The sequence below is a fragment of the Anas platyrhynchos genome, chromosome Z (assembly GCF_047663525.1).
Source record: "Anas platyrhynchos isolate ZD024472 breed Pekin duck chromosome Z, IASCAAS_PekinDuck_T2T, whole genome shotgun sequence".
In the NCBI taxonomy this organism is placed as follows: Eukaryota; Metazoa; Chordata; class Aves; order Anseriformes; family Anatidae; genus Anas; species Anas platyrhynchos.
In genome coordinates, this window is record NC_092621.1 from 37,179,473 (window position 1) to 37,197,091 (window position 17,619).

The following is a 17,619-nucleotide window of genomic DNA, read 5'->3' on the forward strand; positions in this document are numbered from 1 at the left end:
GCTGGCTGACTTCTTCAGTGGACCTTCTTAACAATCCGCAATGCATTAATTTTTAGGCCTTTTTGGTAGTCATGTTACTGTTAGTACTCTGCTCTTTGCTAATACTTAATTTAAAATTTCATGACAATGTTTTTTTAAAGGTTAGAGAAGTTGTCCTCCCCTAAAAGGTCAGAGTGGCTCAGGAGAAACTGAAAACTAGGAGTTGCCCAAGAGAAAATGTTCTTGGCAAGGAAACACAGAAAACTCAGAGTAAGCCCTGAGGGCGAAAGAACTTGAGAAAACTTCAGTTAGCCCAATGTTTATCTGAAAAGAGGTGAAGAAAGTTCATCCTGTGGTGGTTCTGACACTTGAGTGAGCGCTTGATCCTGAAGACAAAGGAAAAAGACCCAACTGCCCTTGCAGGAAACATCTAGTTAGGAAATAAAGCATGGGTTCTGACCAGAACACAACATATACAATGCAAATATACCACAGTATTGCCAATGCTTCATCCCTTATTACATACAAATGCACAACCTGGGCACAGCAGATGCTGTTAGTTAACAAAAAGTCCCAGAAAGGAGCAAGAATCACTATTTACTTGACAAGAGGAGAGGTATATACCACTTCAACATTTTTCACACCAGAAGGAAAATCTCCCACTTGTGCTTGAGAAGGTAAAGAACTGAAAGACAGTCTGTAGTTTGTCTTATATATGACCCAGGAGAAATAGATGGATCCAGTTTGTTCAGAAGAAAACACCACATCAACATGTTTTTGCCCAACATAAAGAAGGTAACATAACAGGAATACAGGAACAGCTATCCAAATCTGTTGGCTTGTAACGACAGCTCACACCACTAATGAGGTTTTCATAAGCGCAGAAATGTGGTTTCGACAAGATAGGTTTTTGTTTAACTTTAGTTAGAAATCAAATGCCTGAAATCAGCCATCAACCACAGTTCACTTCAACTCTTGCTTTCTTTCACCTGTAGTAATGCTTCCAGAACATGCTATAAAATCAGTACCAGTCACCTCCAGAAAGGCAGCGGGACAGGCATGTATAATACATAGACCTTTGTAAAAACTGTCTGCCTGAGGTAACTAATGTATTTTCATAACCTTAAAAGCAAGTCTACCATTGAGGAATAAAAAAGGATAAAACAGATGCAATATTAATTAGTCAAAAGCTACTTTTTTAATGCTTCCGGATCTAAAGAACAAAACAAAAGCTGATTAAGAATGTATCAGTTGTAAAACCTTACAACCCGGGGAAAATTGCCAAGCAGGAACTAAGTAGTTTAATAGATTGTGTAGGATGAATCTCAACTGATTTATAGAAAACCTGCTTTGGCAAGCTCCCTGGGAAGAAAATTGCATTTCTTGATTGAGTTCTGAATAAACCATAATTATTGGCCAGAAAACCAAAATGTAAACTTAATGTCAACTTAAAATCTAACCATTTTCTTCCCCTCCTATGTTTCCAAAGGGAAGCCGGCATGCGCTGAAAACTTCCCCATAGCACAGGAAGATCATGATCCCTTGGGGGGTGGAGGAATCCTCATACACACATTTATGCACTTCCCATTGGAAGCAATGCCAGCCTGAGCAGGGCTCCAGATGGCACATAGGTGCCATATGACCCAAACCTGCAAAAGGACAGCCTCAAGAACAGAAGCTCTTTGGAGTTTAGCATGTTAATTGACTGGCATGTCATCTGGTGCTTTAGGACAAATAGCCTTCATGCAGTTTTCTCAGATAGACACACATCATCTCCCCTTTTATACTGCCATTACAGTCATATCTGCAAACACCTGAGCAAAAGTCTCTAAAACAAAACAGTGAACAGGCTGTAAAGTCAGCAGAAATGTGATAACGAGATGCCATCAGTTGTTTGTATTGGCCCCTTCATTTCACACATTTCTTTCAATTTCTTTTCCTTCCGGGGTACCTTGTTGTCTGCTGTTTTGAGATGGTGTAAAACTGGAGCTGGAACTGGAGCTGGAACTTGCAGGACTGGGCTGTTCAGACTCAAAAGAAAAAAAAAAGAAAATAAATAACATTGTAAGAAACATTTTTTATTTTTTTTTGCCTACAACTCTTTCGGCTACTGTTTAAGGCATGCTGTGAAGAAAACTACTGAACAGAAAATACTCTCAGATCTCCAAGTGCCAGCAAGGCAAACATTCAAATTGCTATGCACTCAACATACATGTACACTATATCATGCACATGCTTTACTAAAGTCAGTTTCTCAACGAGAAGATACCATGTTTGAAAGGCTATTCAACATGTAAGCCTAAATAACTTTATAAGAGAATGGACCTAAGGCTACTCTGTCCTTGCCATACTGTGGTTGCAACATTTTCCAAATTAAAAATGATTTAGTGAAATATATAGAGAAAAGACATGAGAAGATCAAGCTAAATGCCAGAAAACTCTAAGCAGCTTTCTTTCCCCATTCCTAGAAAATAAGTTTTAAGATGAGTGTTTAGAATAATTTTTCTTTGCTGTAACTTCTTAATTTCTTAATATCACAATATTTTCCTTACATAGTGAGGTCCTATGGACTAAACCAGAAAGACTCCATTATTTTACACAGGGAAATTATTCTGAACCCACAGATTTAGTTTTCTATCCCAAGGCTGGTTTTCTATCCAAAACAGAGTTGTTAACATCTGTTTACACTATTTATCAAGCAGTTATAATGCACTGTTTTCTAATGCTGTTTAAAAAGTACATATTTCTCTCTAAAATTCTGTAACATTTCTTAGAAAGGCCTATTACTTCATCTAGACTCAATTCTATATAGATTTTCCCACACTGCCTATGGCTTATGAGCATTGCACTGAGAATTCTCGCCTCCTGCTGCCAGATTGCGTGCCTCTACAGACTTCCTTGTGTTATCTTAAGGTTGGTGGCTTTCAGTGTGGGGTTGTTGGTATGCACTTGCACACACAGCTGTGTATATGAGACAAGAACAAATCTCGTACGTGGATATAGGGAATGCCAACATAGAACACAAAACAGGAAGCGTCCACATGGAAAGACTGGTGAAAATGTAAGTTACGTAGCAATGACCTAAAAATCTACTACTGAAAATAAAACCTGCTTAATCTTTAAACTTCATATGACTTCATTACTGTGACATGTTAACCAGGCTAATGGAAGTTCTCTGACTCTCCTTGCCCGTATAGTAACTCTTGAGATAAATCTGGAACTAAAATCCTTGTCAAAAATCACAGCAGTAATATCCATTCATTGTAAAACTTAAGAGTTTTCATGCACATCGGTAAGTAAGCCCAACAGTTGCCTTTTCTCCATAAAACAATCTATTGTTGCTTTTCATAATGAGCAGGCAGATTTACGGCCTTTCACCGCCTTTTCTCACACTGAAAGATGCCTATCTGGGCAACAGAATGTTTGAGAAAAACACCACTGACATCTGCTCTCCTGGAATGAACACAGTTCTCACAAACACAGTCAAAATATAAATTCTGGACATGACTGTATGGGTATATACAAACTGGATACATGTGAACCAACCTTCTGCAGGGAAACCCAACCCAACGAACAATAAAATCCCTTTCTGACTAACAAGTGCAATTCTAACATGGTTCACAGGATGGGAACTTTTTTGAAGATATGGCAGCATTGCCTGGCACTACTTCAAAAAAGCAAAGCAGTTCTCTAAAAAAAATGTTCTGAATTTTCTGCAAAACCATCTTTTTTAACTGACTGATTTTCTGATTTTAGCTGTAAAATAAATCTGATGACATGATACAGACTGTACTGCTAAAGAACAAAAATCAATGCAAACTTTAAAGACATTACCATTCTGGAAACTAATTTCAGTCTTCCAGCTGTAGGTTACCCTACACATCTGGCTTATCTCTCACTTTCTGCTTTCTGCAGCAAAATTACTAGCTGACAACTGGTTTCTGCAGATTTCCATTAAACGTATTTTTTCCTTTATTAATGTCCATACCAACAGTAGATTATGTAAAATCCATTCCTTTAAAAAAAATCCAAACACTATGCTATCATATTCAACTTAAAATAACTTGAAGAAGTGCTAAAACTGTAAAAATAAATAAAACATATAGCTGCAGAGATATTTGCTAGTAAAACTTCATTTTCCTTTTGAGCCACTTTAAAAAAACAAAACAAGAAAAAAGGGGAAAGGACTGATCTTGTTCATAGCATAAGGCATGCAAATATCAGTGAAATTCCTCCATTTCAAAACTTTCTCCCAGTATTAACTTAAGAAAAAGGATCACAAGCAGGGATGGTTATGAATGCATATTGGAGGGAACTGCACTATAAGAGGCCAAAGAAACTCCCAATGAAACGCAAATGGTCATCCCTACTTGTTTAAAAGGGGGTTTTAATGCCACTTGGAACCATTACTTCCTTAAACTGCCCTACCTGAACATTTATTCCAAGAAATACAGATTTGCATAAATGTTTGAAGTGTTAACTGCAGAAAATGAAACATTTTTTTCTGCTCTGAGAAACCTGAAGTGCAAACACACTCGAAGGACGGAGCAAACATCTGCTTTTAACATAAGAACAAACATTATTAACAGAAACGACTTGACTTTTAGAAGGAACTAAAATATGCCTTCCATATATGAATATGGATTAGTGCCTATAGCACTACAGCTCCTTGTTACCAGAGGCTATCTTTTGTCACTTAAGCAATGCTTTTTGACAGCTTTACAGGCTGTTATCCCAAGGACTTAGATATTTATGGCTTTATTCACTTGGGCTTTCTACTCTTATCCACTGGTTACTAATCACCAAGTAGATTTTTTTAATGGGTCTGAAATTAGCTAAAAGGGTGCCCTTCAACAATAGAAGCCTAAGACAGGACCAGCAAAGACCTTCTCTCATATGTCCTTTTCCTGTTTTACTAGTTTTCTCTTCCTGCAGACAAACTAATGAGATTTGGGCCCAAACTGTTCATTAGTGCAATGACCCGATATAATTTATTGTGCTCAGTCTATTTCGTTTTACTGCTCTTGCACTGATGCACAGGAGACGCTGGCTGCTTTATTACTCCTCTCTGAGGGATTCTGTGTTTTGAAACTGTTCACCAAGAAAAGGGACTTCTCCCCAGCTCTGGTTTTGCCTGAAAAGGTACTGTTTTGATCAGCTCACTTGCCTTCTGTCCATTACAAGCTCTCTCTTCTTTGTTTTCTTTAAGTAGTACAACAATTTATTCTCAAGCTAGAAACAAAATTCAGGTAATCTCACCCGTTTATGACATGGCGTAAAAGAGAGCTGTTTGCATAATACTTCACGGTTGGTTGGAGTCATGTAGCAAAATGAAAAAATAAACCCCATCATTTAAAGCTCCTTACACTGAAAAACAGAAAACATCTGCATGTGGGTGACGAGGGCTTTTCATACCTTCCCCTGAACCACCATTAAAGGAACCTAGTGTATTATTTCCTGAAATAAAATTAAAGTGCTGCAGTAGTATCCCACTTCCTATCAGATAGCCTGCATATTTCCTGGTTTTAGGCACAACAGTCTAAAGACTGAGGTTTCCCTGTGCTGTACTGAAAAGTCTACCCACTTAAAACCGCTTATAGTTGGGTATTTTTCTACTTCCACTTTGCCAGAAGCTAGCTTCTCAGGAGGAAGGAACATGTGCCATAGGACAAGCCTTCTTCTAACAGGAGTCCTGTACTTAAAACTTCTGCTCTGAAGTGCCCTGTCATCAACCACCACTTTGGCTTTCAGGAGAGAAATCCAACCCATCTGTAGCTCAATGAACACAGAGAACAACCCCACCTCAACCACCAAGAGACCATGTCTGCCTCTGCCACGGGAAGACACCACTTCCACGTCCTCAATGCTCAAAATCAGAACTGAGCAGCCTGCGCCCTGCCAAATTCTGTGCCACCACATCGTGGCTCCAGCAGCTGCATTAGCAATTAACCTACAAGGCAGGGTAAAACTGCTCCTTTTTAACCACTGCGGAAAGTTAGCTTACAGACTGCAAGCTCACAGAGACGGGGCATGAACAGAAGTACTGAGCAAAAAAATAAAATTAAATTAAATGATCCCTTTCTTACAGAAGTGGAAAAAAAATTATTCCTAACTACAATGTTAAAGAAATAACAAAATATTGAGAAAAGTAGTTTAAAACTAAGAAGATGCAAAATTTTAACAGGAAATGCCATATCATTTATTTTTGAGAGGTGTGGGGAACTAAAACGGTTATCTCTCACAACAAAAAAAAGTTCTCTCTCACAACAAAAACTAACATACAGCTTACATAACAGCTGAACCTGTATTGATATTAGCATATTATTCACTTAAAAAATATATGTGCCTAAATGCAAATGCATGTGGACGTATAGTTTCTGGATTACTTTTTATTAATTACAACAAATACAAATGCAAACAGATGTGTACTTTCTTGAGGATTTTTTTACCAGTTAAAACAGTCATTTGGCAGAAAATGTGACTTAGGTTATTGATACAATTAGCTGTCATAATTATTTACGGTCTTGTTTCAAACAATTTTTTTTTTTAACAATTGGTAGTTTGTTTATTAATTAAATTGACCCTGTACCAAGAAGAATGAGAACACTGTTCTAAAGGTGAAGGCACTGGTGTCAAAGACAGGCTTACATAAAGTCTTTGCCATCTCAAAATTGGAACTAAAATCTGGACCACATTTCCCTAGAAGTGTGTGAAAGGACATAAGTATTTCTGAAGCATTAATATAGTGTGAGCAGCACAACAAGGAGAAGTTAACAGCTCTGTATGGTGTGAAAAGTCTGAATTATGCATTAAAGAAAAAACATCCAAAGAAAAAATGGGAAGATGAAGATATGCTAAGTAAATTACTATTTCAATTAATTTTCTGTATCTTGTAAACTCAGTGGTACAAAAGCCTTGTGGAGAGAGAATGATGACTGTGCTTATGTACTCTTGTAGATGTGGAAAGGCCAAACTAAGCCAACATGCAATATTGAGGTATTGATTTTCTGGGAGTTTGCCTTTACAACTCTTTTAGTTTTCCTTTAAAAACTTCCACACACTCTACTCACAAAGCTCTCAGAAGCAAGCTGGGCACAAAAGCGAGAAATGGGTTTTAGAGAAGAAAAAAAAAAAAGTCTAACTCAGTCTTAGAACTAGATAAAAGCTAGAAAATTCAGACTAGGCGTTAAAGCCAATGAGATAGTTTTCAATCAACTGTCCACATGTTCTGTTCTACAATTGGACTAATAGAAAAAGAGAAGATAGGTGGTAGATGTTCTGGACTGCCCTGACAGCTGCTGTATGGGAAGTCAAAGCTTCCCAACTCTCTTCTGTTGCCCTGTTTTCTCTGCTATGCCTTATTTTACATACCAGTGCTGAGAAGGGCAGATGTTGATGCAGCCTCAGTTCTGCACTCTGGGAGAGTGAAAGGACAGTTTGTTGTCACCTTTGGTGCCATAAGAAGGCTGTTCATCTAAATTCTCCCAGATTTAAGGTCCTGGTATTAGAAATCAATGTGTTCCTTTTAACAAAGAAACAGCTGGAGAACCGTCTGACTACTTGTAAAACTTCTTTTATGGATGTTATTCTGCACTACGGTACATTTCCATACCATTAAAGAGCGGGTCTTCTCAGCAGGTACTCACAGACTTCGCAAATTCACCGTAGTTCCTCTCTCTTCTTATGTAGCTCAAACTATGTGGAGTGCTCCCAGCACAACCCTACTCTAAATATTCAGTGTGCAGAAATCCATGAAAACCATACACATCAAGTAAAAACAGACCTCAATATCTGAGGGGAAAAAAAAGAAAAAAAAAAAAGCTTTTCTTCTAAACTGCTGCAGCAGAGTCCTTTCACACCATCTTTGCTATTATAGACCACTGGCTCCTGAACCAATATTCCGGAAAAAAAAACAACAGTTATTCTCAAAATTTCACACAGAGTACCAATGCAGCTCTTCCATGACAGCAGCGTTGGCCTTGACAGTTTTTACAGGGAGGTTTGTTACATTTAGTGTTTGCTCAAACATGATTCCTGGGATTTAAGTAATTACATTAAAATCACAGTTTTCGTTTCTGTACCCTCCAGTTTCAGGAAAAAGCTGTACAGAAAAATACAAAAAGCTTTGTAATTAAAAAATCTCAAGTGCTAGACCAAATTAAAGCCCTGCAAACCATTTTCAGAGCTTCGTATTTTTTAGCCATCTAGTAATATCATAGAATGAACAATAATTTTCAGATGCCAATGCTATGGTTGCCAACAGTATGACACAAGAACATTTTTCTCTATAGATATTTTTGAAGCATCTGTCAGTATGGTTCCTAAGCACTCACTCTATGCTAATATTATTATGCAGTTGTGTAATGGCTTTCACAAAAGTTTATGCATATTAGAAACACATCGTACTGTGCAGTGCTGATTCTCTGAGAACACAGAACAGATTGACGTATTTTTACTGGTCTTTTACCATTAACAGCTGACATCTGTGTGCTGTATCCTTGCCTACAAATGTATTTCCACCAATTAATACAAAAAAAATAATGCTCATTTAAAACTCCTCAACACTAAGTTTACTTTGCAGACTTAGATTTCTGACATTGTGCTCTGTTAGTAGAATTTTGCAGTTGCTACATAAGAAGTAATAAGTTAATACCACAGGATAAAAACAAATAAAATCTCTAAAAGAAATAACTGTTTATTTTTAAACTACATTTGACTCAAAGCATTATAATGCGTTGTAATATAGTTGTAATTGATACAGGTAACTGAAGTTATTATAGTATTAAAAATACTGGCTAAATTAAGATCTCTTTCCATGTATTATAACCCTTATCAATCAATCTGGAGTTTCACAATGTTCAAAGGATCAAAAAGACAGTATATGGCACAAATAAATCAAGTTGAATCATCACACCTACAAGCTGTTTTCTTTGGCTAAAACTGTAACATCTACCTTGCAAAATTTTATCTATTCCTCACAGTCCTCTGCCAAAGCAAATTTAGGTTAACAAGAACACTAAGAGTGGCTATTTCCCTTTTGCAGTCTCCTGCCTCCAACCTGTGAACTGCTGTGCTTCAGACTATTCAGACCATCTTTTTAGGTTGATATTCGGGCCCGCTCATATTTTGTTCTCCTTAGGGAAGGTGCTATACAATAGGCATCATCTCAAAACCACATCCTTTTCATCCATAGAATAAAACAACAATGTATTAAATAAACTGTATTATTGGGCAACAAAAGATATGGATACAATGAAAGAAATTAAAATTATCATAGCTTATATTTACTCATTTCTTGTCATGCTTTAAAACACAACACTTTTGTAGCTGATAATATGAATCATTAAAAGCATACAGGTCAGACTCGCATGTAATCTCCGGATAAGAGTAAGGAATGGCAATGCCATTGGTTCAGTTTCTGCCATTCCTGGTATCCACTATCCGCAGATATATATTCCCTCAAGAGTGCTCAGGTACCAGAAGAGCTGCCTGTCAATTTCAGCTAGAAAATACAGCTCTCCTGGTGACAGGGTATGTATTAGCCTATTTTAAACATTCTCTTGTATTGCTCCAAGGCTGTGATACAAATTCTCTGACTTCCTAAGCAGATTCAGACAGGTTCACTGCTCCATGTATCCATCCCTACCTCCTAAATCTGCTGCCTGACGCATCAGCTCCTCCAACATGGAACATCATTTCCTTCACTTCTGCCAGGTGACTTGCAGCGCAGTTAGTTTAGAGTAAGCAATTCCTTCACAGAGATTCAAACATACAACAAAAACAGCTAACGTGTCTCAAGATCATTTAAAACAAACAAACAAACAATCAAAAAACAAAACAAAACAAAACAAACAAACAAAAAAACCCACTTACATACAGTCCCCTAGAATTATGCAGCTCTGTCTTGCTATCCTACACATCTATGCAAGTAGTATCATTTTCAATGTGATAAAATCACCACTAACGTGCAAATTTTTTAGCAAAATAAAAAGTTAAATACAAATTTTTGAATGGTATGAGATGTTGCTGCTTGGACAGGAACATTTGACATCTCACTTAAGTCCTCAAAGTATTTCAGTTGGCCAGATAATTTATATTTTCAAGGGAAGATACAAACCTTGGCTTTTAACAGAAAAAAGATAGGTTTTATGGGAATTACTATCAACATAGCTGAATGTTTTACTTAAAGTTAATTGTTTATTTGTTCAAAGGAATGAGTTTGAAGAAAAATCCATCTTGCAACAACTTTTTTTTTTTTTACAAAAACATCAGCTGTGCTAAATTACTAAGCTGACTAAGACAGCACCACTGAATGACAACACAATTCAGTTAAACCAAATTCACACCAATGCTTCTTAAAACAAGTAAATGACAGTTTTTCTGTTGCCGTTGTGGTGATGGATGACTATCTTTATCTAATGCAAAATATATTAGCAGAATTAGTTACAGGCATGTTCTCTGAATAGTAACTGCTACTCAACACAAAATGATTTTGAGATGAAAAACTGGACGCTATTGCTATGTGGGAACAGGCAGCCATGCAAAGGGCAAGAAATAGCACGGCTGGATTACATCTGCTTTGAGTTATTTTGTATACCAGGGTCACATCACATGTCGACACTGGATGAACAATTTACATACAGAACAATCGTCTACAGGTACTGTCATCCTTCAATTTAAGGCAGGCATACAATGATCAACTAAAGCAGCCCTAACCCATTCAGAAAGAGACCCCCCAGACACCCCCAAGGTACAAAATCAACCACAGACACCTTGGACAACTCCAGAACTACACAGCATGGACTGCTGAAAGGTGTCACCTCATCAGCAGGCAATAAATTGCCATTAATTCTACATCCATGATAGATACTCCACCCACAGTAGCAGCAGTGTGTTCAGACAGCCCTTATTCTCCCTGGTAAAATTACACTCCAGAGGATTACTAAGCCTTTAAAATGTAAAAATTACATTGTGCGTTTATGGTCTGTCCTGGAGAAATCACATCAGTCATCACTCTAGATTGCAAGTTTTTGAATGGGAAATGCTATGAAAATTATCTAAGGAATTTCACAGTGAGCTTGGCAGCAGACTTTCAAAAGTACATGCCATTTTTGCCAAAGAAAACAACTGTAAACTTGGTGGTTCCGCATTAAAAAAGGGCATAAAAGCCTCAGATAGATCTAACTGTTGTAGACAGAGTTAAACTATTTCAGCTGGTAACTAACAGGTGTTGGATTTTATGGTAATTATATAAAGCCATTTCACTAGATCACAATGTAATAGATGTAAGCAGATAAAGAAACTTAAAAGCAATGAAATCTACACCGAGGAGATTTCACATGATCATGATTAAAATATCTATAGCATTTCTGCCACGATCATCTTAACACTGAAAAACTGTCATGACTTTACCGGTCCAAACATACAGTCTTCAATGTCACTGAAGAATTAAGGTATTGGCACTGCACGTACCCTGTTGAAATCTTTACTTGCTGCAGGCAAATGTATTGAAAACAAGGCCCCAGTCCAAAAATGCATTTATGCAGATGATTGAGTTAATCCACATGAGTGGTCTCCACTGAAACAGATGTAGCCACTCTTGTGAATAAGGTCAAATACTGAAGACTAAACCAGTAGCCTAACAACATACAATGATATTCACATGTTTTCTGTGTTTAAATATGACACCTCCTAAAATTGAAAAAATAATGCAATACACATGACTTTGACTCAAGAATGCAATATTTCCTTTTGCAAAATCGCAGTCGTAACCTGAACATTTAACCATTCCTACACAATATTTCTCCCGATTAATTTCTAAATCTGCAGTATTTTTGTAAGCCAATGAATTCCAAACACACCGTAGTAACAAAAGCTCAACATCCCAACTTGCTGCCACAACTGCCTTTTGGTCTCACTGCTTCCTTATCCTGCAGTGATTCATCTCACCACATACAGAGCAGTTTAATGTGCACTTAAGCTTTTGCAAGTGAAGCATAAACATTTTACCTCCATCGTAATAGATAATGAAAACAGGCTCAGTACAGCAGTTGAATGGCCTCATACTATAGTACATGCTGAAGACCATTCAGCATCCTTGTGCCTGCTACTGTTTCTCTAAGGAGGATCGACCAATATTAGGCCACCATTTCTCTGCGAGTACGATCTGGAAGTATTTTGGACTGTATATTTGGTCTGTGCAGTATTTTATCTATCACCTGCCTGTGATTACTGAATTACCTCATCCACACTGGAGTGCTGTAGGTAAACAAGCCCACAGCAATGGTTGATAGCGGCAGAAAAAATGGATAAAAGCATCAAGTAAGAAGTAAAGACTCTAAGAATATGACAGCTTGCAAATCCACAGTCCACAGCCTGAAATTAAGGACATGATCAGTATAAACTTATCTCTTCTGTTCTCAGTATTCAACATCATTAATGATGTTAAGAGAGCCCCAATTTCACACACAAAATTCAAACCTAACATATTTATTTATTTATTTATTTTCCCCAGAAAACATAGGTTAACTATATGAAAACTCCATATGGAGCTCTTGTTCACTGCTATTACTTTAAAATAAGTATTATCTGAAAGAGATCTTACTTTGGCTCCCAGCCCTGGCAGAAAGCAGGAGTGTTCAGCTAACAAGGACCTGGAGGTTTTACAAGACAATGGGGGTTTTCCAGATATTCTTGCACATTTGTAATAGTCAAATTAATAGATCTTATGCCAGATCCAAAGTGGTATTTTATGGATTACTTTAAAAAGGTACTCATGTTGCAACTTTAAGACTGCTTTAAGACATGCAAACACTTCATTAAATACAAGACCCTAGTCTATGTGAGCACTGCTATATATTCATTGTTCTGTAATGGACTTCCTAAGAAGTTTTTGCATTTTTACTATAGGCAAATGGCTTGCTAAAGTACCATGCTTTTAAAAACCAAAATGCCTCACCCTCGAGCTGTCACAATTTGCTAGCATGCATTTCTAAATTTGTATCCCAAAAGGCTTCATCATGCCAAAAAGCTGTTACTACCAATGGCAATGCTGTAATTGCAGGAAGAAAAAACAATACTCATCGTGTGCAACATAATCAGTCTGGAGGCAGCAGCACATAAAATAGAGCTACATGGACTCTCTAAAACATCCACAAACCTTTGCTTTCATACATGGTGATGTAGTGAGATTAGCAACATCTAAGCTCCCTCTCTTTTGTGCCACTCTGCCACCACAGATTCATTTAGAGCTTTGCACTATTTTTTTCTCCCTACCCAGCCTTGCAAAATTGGTAACAAACATGGAAGAAATATGACAGCATCCCTTCTGCTGTGATTCCACAGTTCAGAAGGGGCAGCTCTGGCCGTGAAAGACACCTACCTTGGAACCAAAGCTTTGTATCTCCCCCACCCAGTGTACAGCTCAGTTAAATATTATGAGATCATAACTCTATTTCATGATCAGAAAGCAAAAACAAGGTCAAGTCCATTTTATATTTTATTTTTATCACATTGCTACACTATCCCACATAAGAAGCATACAGTTTTCTTCAACTAAAACATCCTGTTATTGAATTTAAAAACATAACCTTTGGAGTTTTTCAAGTGGACTCTGCTAATACTCATACACCTCATTAAAGCCATAAATCTAGCATGCTTTTACTCCCTGCTCGACTTTATACACTACAGCAAAGCCAGTAAAACAAATCCTTGGCCACTTCTAACTGAATAAACTAAAGCTCCTGAATAGCTCTGTTAGCTCATGTGACTCAAAAAGACCCATACTGTTTTGAACACCAAGTCTATCAGCAATGCTGAACTCCAGTTACAAACGTATTTGAAAAGCAATACTCAACAAAGCTGCACAACGCAAAACTGGGACACACACTTCATTTGACAAAACCCAAAGTCAACAGAAAACCAGAGCTGGAATATATACAGCTGTGCCCCATACAGCAGCATATGCGATATACCACAGAGAAACAACCACACCTGGTGATTAACTCATACTTTGAAACGTTATTTAAAAAGAGCAGAAAGTTTATCATTAAGCAGAGATGATATTTGCTTTGTTTCCTGCTGTAACTTTGTAAGTCTACTAGGAGCTCAGAGCAGGTGCTGACTACTGGACATCACGGGGTAGTGCCTGCTTTTTCTCCCTCAGTCACCTGCCAGGCAATAACAGCACGCTAACCGGCCTGAATACTTGATCCCAGGCTGCACGGTGTAGTTCAGAGGCTGGACAAGCCACTGGCAGACGTGCACTACCTTTTGAAGGAAAATTCCTTCTCTCAGGTACTGGATCCTGGGTTGTGATATCACCCAGCGGGCAGCTCAGCCCCACACAGCCGCTCGCTCACTCTCCCTGGGTGGGATGGGGGAGAGAATCAGAGAGGTAAAAGTGAGAGAACTCGTGGGTTGAAATAAGGTTAGTTCACCAGGTGAAGGAAAAGCCGTGTGTGCAAGCAAAGCCAGACAAGGAATTGTTTGGCTACTTCCCAGGCAGCGTGCTCAGCCACTTCCAAGAAAGCAGGGTCTGTCACACCTAACAGTTTCTCGTGGAGACAAAACTCCATCACTCTGAACATCCCCCCTTCCTCCTTCCTTACCCCAGCTGTCACTGCCAAGCACACCATTGCATCATATGGGACACCCCTCCGGCCAGCCTGGGCCAGCTGTCCTGGCCATGTCCCCCCTGGCAGGGCAGCATGAGGAGCTGGAAAGGCCTTGGCTTCCCTTGGTGAAGTAGATGGGTAACCTTGTCATAAAAGGAAAGTGAGTTTGTTAAACAGGACTTTCCCCTCATGAATCCTTTTATTTTTAAGACCAGTGACTGCATTGTCTTTCAAGTGTTTTTCAGTAACTCACAGAACAATCTATTCCATTTTACCTGGCACTCAAGAGTTGGTGACAGGCTTGTAATTACCACAGTCTTCTTTTTCACCCTTCTTGAAAACTGGGACAACACTTGCCGGCTTCCAATTGACTCGGACATCTCCAGATTCCCAAGACTGTTGATAAATTATTGAGATGTCCTGTGATGATATCAGCCAGCTCCTTCAGTACCCTGGGATGAATCCCATCGGGCCCTGTATACGCAGTCAGATGGAGCAGCAAACCCCCTACAAGTTCAGGGTCAGCTGGGAGTTTCAGGGCTCCAGGGGACACAGGGCCCATCATCAGTGTTGAAAACAGAGGCAACAAAGCCATTAAATGTCTCTGCTTTGCCTGTGACTGCACGTGTGAGGTGACCAGCCTCATCAAGTTATGGACCAATGTCATCTCTTGTCCTTCTTTTGCAGATAACATACTTAAAGCTCTTTTTGTTGTCCACTATAGTACTGGCCAAATTCAACTGTAACTGAGCTTTTGCCACATGAATTTTCTCCCTACAATGGCATACAGCATCTCTGTAGTCGCCCTGTCTAGCTTCACCTTGCTTCCAGTGTCCATATATCTTCCTTTTTGCCCATGCTCTAGAAGAAGACCCCTGCTAAGCCAAGCTTACCTTCCACCTGACTTGTTTGACTTGAGACACTTTGAAATCATCTGCTCCCTCTGTTTTAAGAGATGGCTCTTAGAAAGTGACTTGAACTGAACCTGGACTACCCGCAGCTCTCAGTCCTGAGGTCTGACCAGCAAGAGAAAGAATCTTACTTTTACAAGATGTCTTAGCTTGTGGTGAATGCAATCAATAGAAGCACAACTTCATCCAAACTTCTACTATGTGATATGTAAAAAAAAAAAAAAAAAAACCAGAAGCTATGCCAGCACTGCTTACCCTTGTCCCATTTCTTAAGTGGTTTCTGTAATACTATAAAAATGAGTTAATGAGCAAAATTCAGAAGCAACAGATATTTGCTAAGGCAAGAACCCTCCAAAGGCCTTGAAATGAAGATCTCTCCCCTTTCCTCACAACTATTTTTGCTGTGGTTTAAACCCAGCAGCCAGATAAGCATGACACAGCCATTCACTCAGACCCATATACTCACAGTGGAATGGGGGAGAGAATCTAAAAAAAAAAAAGGTAAAAACTCATGGGTTGAGATGAAAGACAGTTTAATATGACAGAAAAGGAAGAGGAAATAATAATAATAATAATGAAGATAATAATAATATTAGAACGTACAAAGCAAGTGATGCAGAATGCAATTGCTCACCACACACTGACCGATGCACCAACCCCTGTTCGAGCAGCAGCCCCCCAGTTTTATAGTTGAGGATAGCATTGTATGATGTGGAATATCCCTTTGGCCAGTTTGGGCCAGCTGTTCTGGTTCTGTCCCCTCACAGTTCCTTGTGTACCCCCAGAGTCCTTGCTGGCAGGGCAGCACAAGAAGTGTAAAATTCCCTCTGCAACAACTAAAACATTAGTGAGTATCAGTATTATTCTTATCCTAAATCTAAAACACAGCATCATACCAGCTACTAGGAAGAAAATTAACTCTATCCCAGCCAAAAAAAAACAACAAAAAAACAACAAACAAACAAACAAACAAAAAACAAAAAACAAAAAAAAAAAAAAAGGAAAACTAATGCCCCAGTAGAAATGTATGTGCATTTACACAGCATGTATTTCAATGAATAGGAAGTCTGAAATCGAACTCTGTGCTAATTGGATAGCTTCACTGAGAATAGGTACTGACTTGCAGGATACTGCCTTAACTTTAAAACGGAAGATTCAGCTTCTAAAAGACATTAAAATACAATTCATGCCTAGGCTGTTATGTATGAAAATTTTCAGGTTTAAAGGCAACTTCATAACCACGACTTCACCAGCGCTGTGCTACAGAAAGGAGCCTGTCACTTTACATACCTTTGAAATTGTACTGCTGTTGCATATGTAGTGGGCCAATTTAGAAATAAAATAAGGACTTTCTCTCTCTAGCATAAGTTTCTATGATGTAAAACCCTAATGTTGATACCTCAGGTATTTATTGCTTGTTCCAGAGAGTGCAAGCAGGACAATGAATTGGATGGCAGTAATGGAGGCACACAAATAGCAGAAAAATGAAAGAATGGATGAATGAGCATGTTTGGGAATACTTTCTCTCTATCCTGATGACTACCTCTAGCCATAAGCACAAATGAGCACAAATGAAGGCACCAAATAAGCCTTCTCTTCCTATGTCTTCCCTTCTCTACTCATCTGTCTATGAAAGATGCTCCTGGAAGCCTATTAGGAGAATGATTTAAATCATCAAAATAATATTTTGCTTGAAACAAATGAGTAGGCATGGTATAGAAGTATTTTCAAAAATCAAACTTCCACAAAAACACTTTCTTGTTGGGTAAGCCTATTATTTTTGGATAGATTCTATTCATCAGAAGATTCTAGAAACTCCTTCAGAAAACCAGCATCATTTAGAGAACTGAACTTTTCAGCAGAAAGGTAACAAACACTCTACATTACTGCAGTACTTTCCTGAATTTACTCTATTATCCAATGCGTGAACACAAAGCCTTAGCATGTGAAATACAAGTATTTAAATCAATTTCTCTCAGACTCACAGAAAGCATGAAATTCAAAAAGAACAAGATCAAAAGAGTAATAATTATTTATAGCCGTCTCCCCTATGCTCATTATTCATAATGCTGGCAGATTTATAAATGGAGTAGACTTGAACAGGTAATACAACT

The 17,619-nt window shown here is 38.3% G+C and overlaps 1 protein-coding gene across 6 annotated transcripts in view; it reads right to left on the reverse strand.

Annotated features, from left to right (window-relative positions):
* The window catches only part of MLLT3 (MLLT3 super elongation complex subunit), a 146,144-nt gene that overhangs the window by 22,694 nt on the left and 105,831 nt on the right, over positions 1-17,619 (reverse strand). For all 6 annotated transcript variants that reach the window (XM_038170967.2, XM_038170965.2, XM_038170964.2 and 3 more), the window contains one exon: positions 1,931-2,009. In XM_038170967.2, coding sequence (XP_038026895.1) covers positions 1,931-2,009 — 79 coding nt within the window. The remainder of the gene's footprint in view (positions 1-1,930; positions 2,010-17,619) is intronic.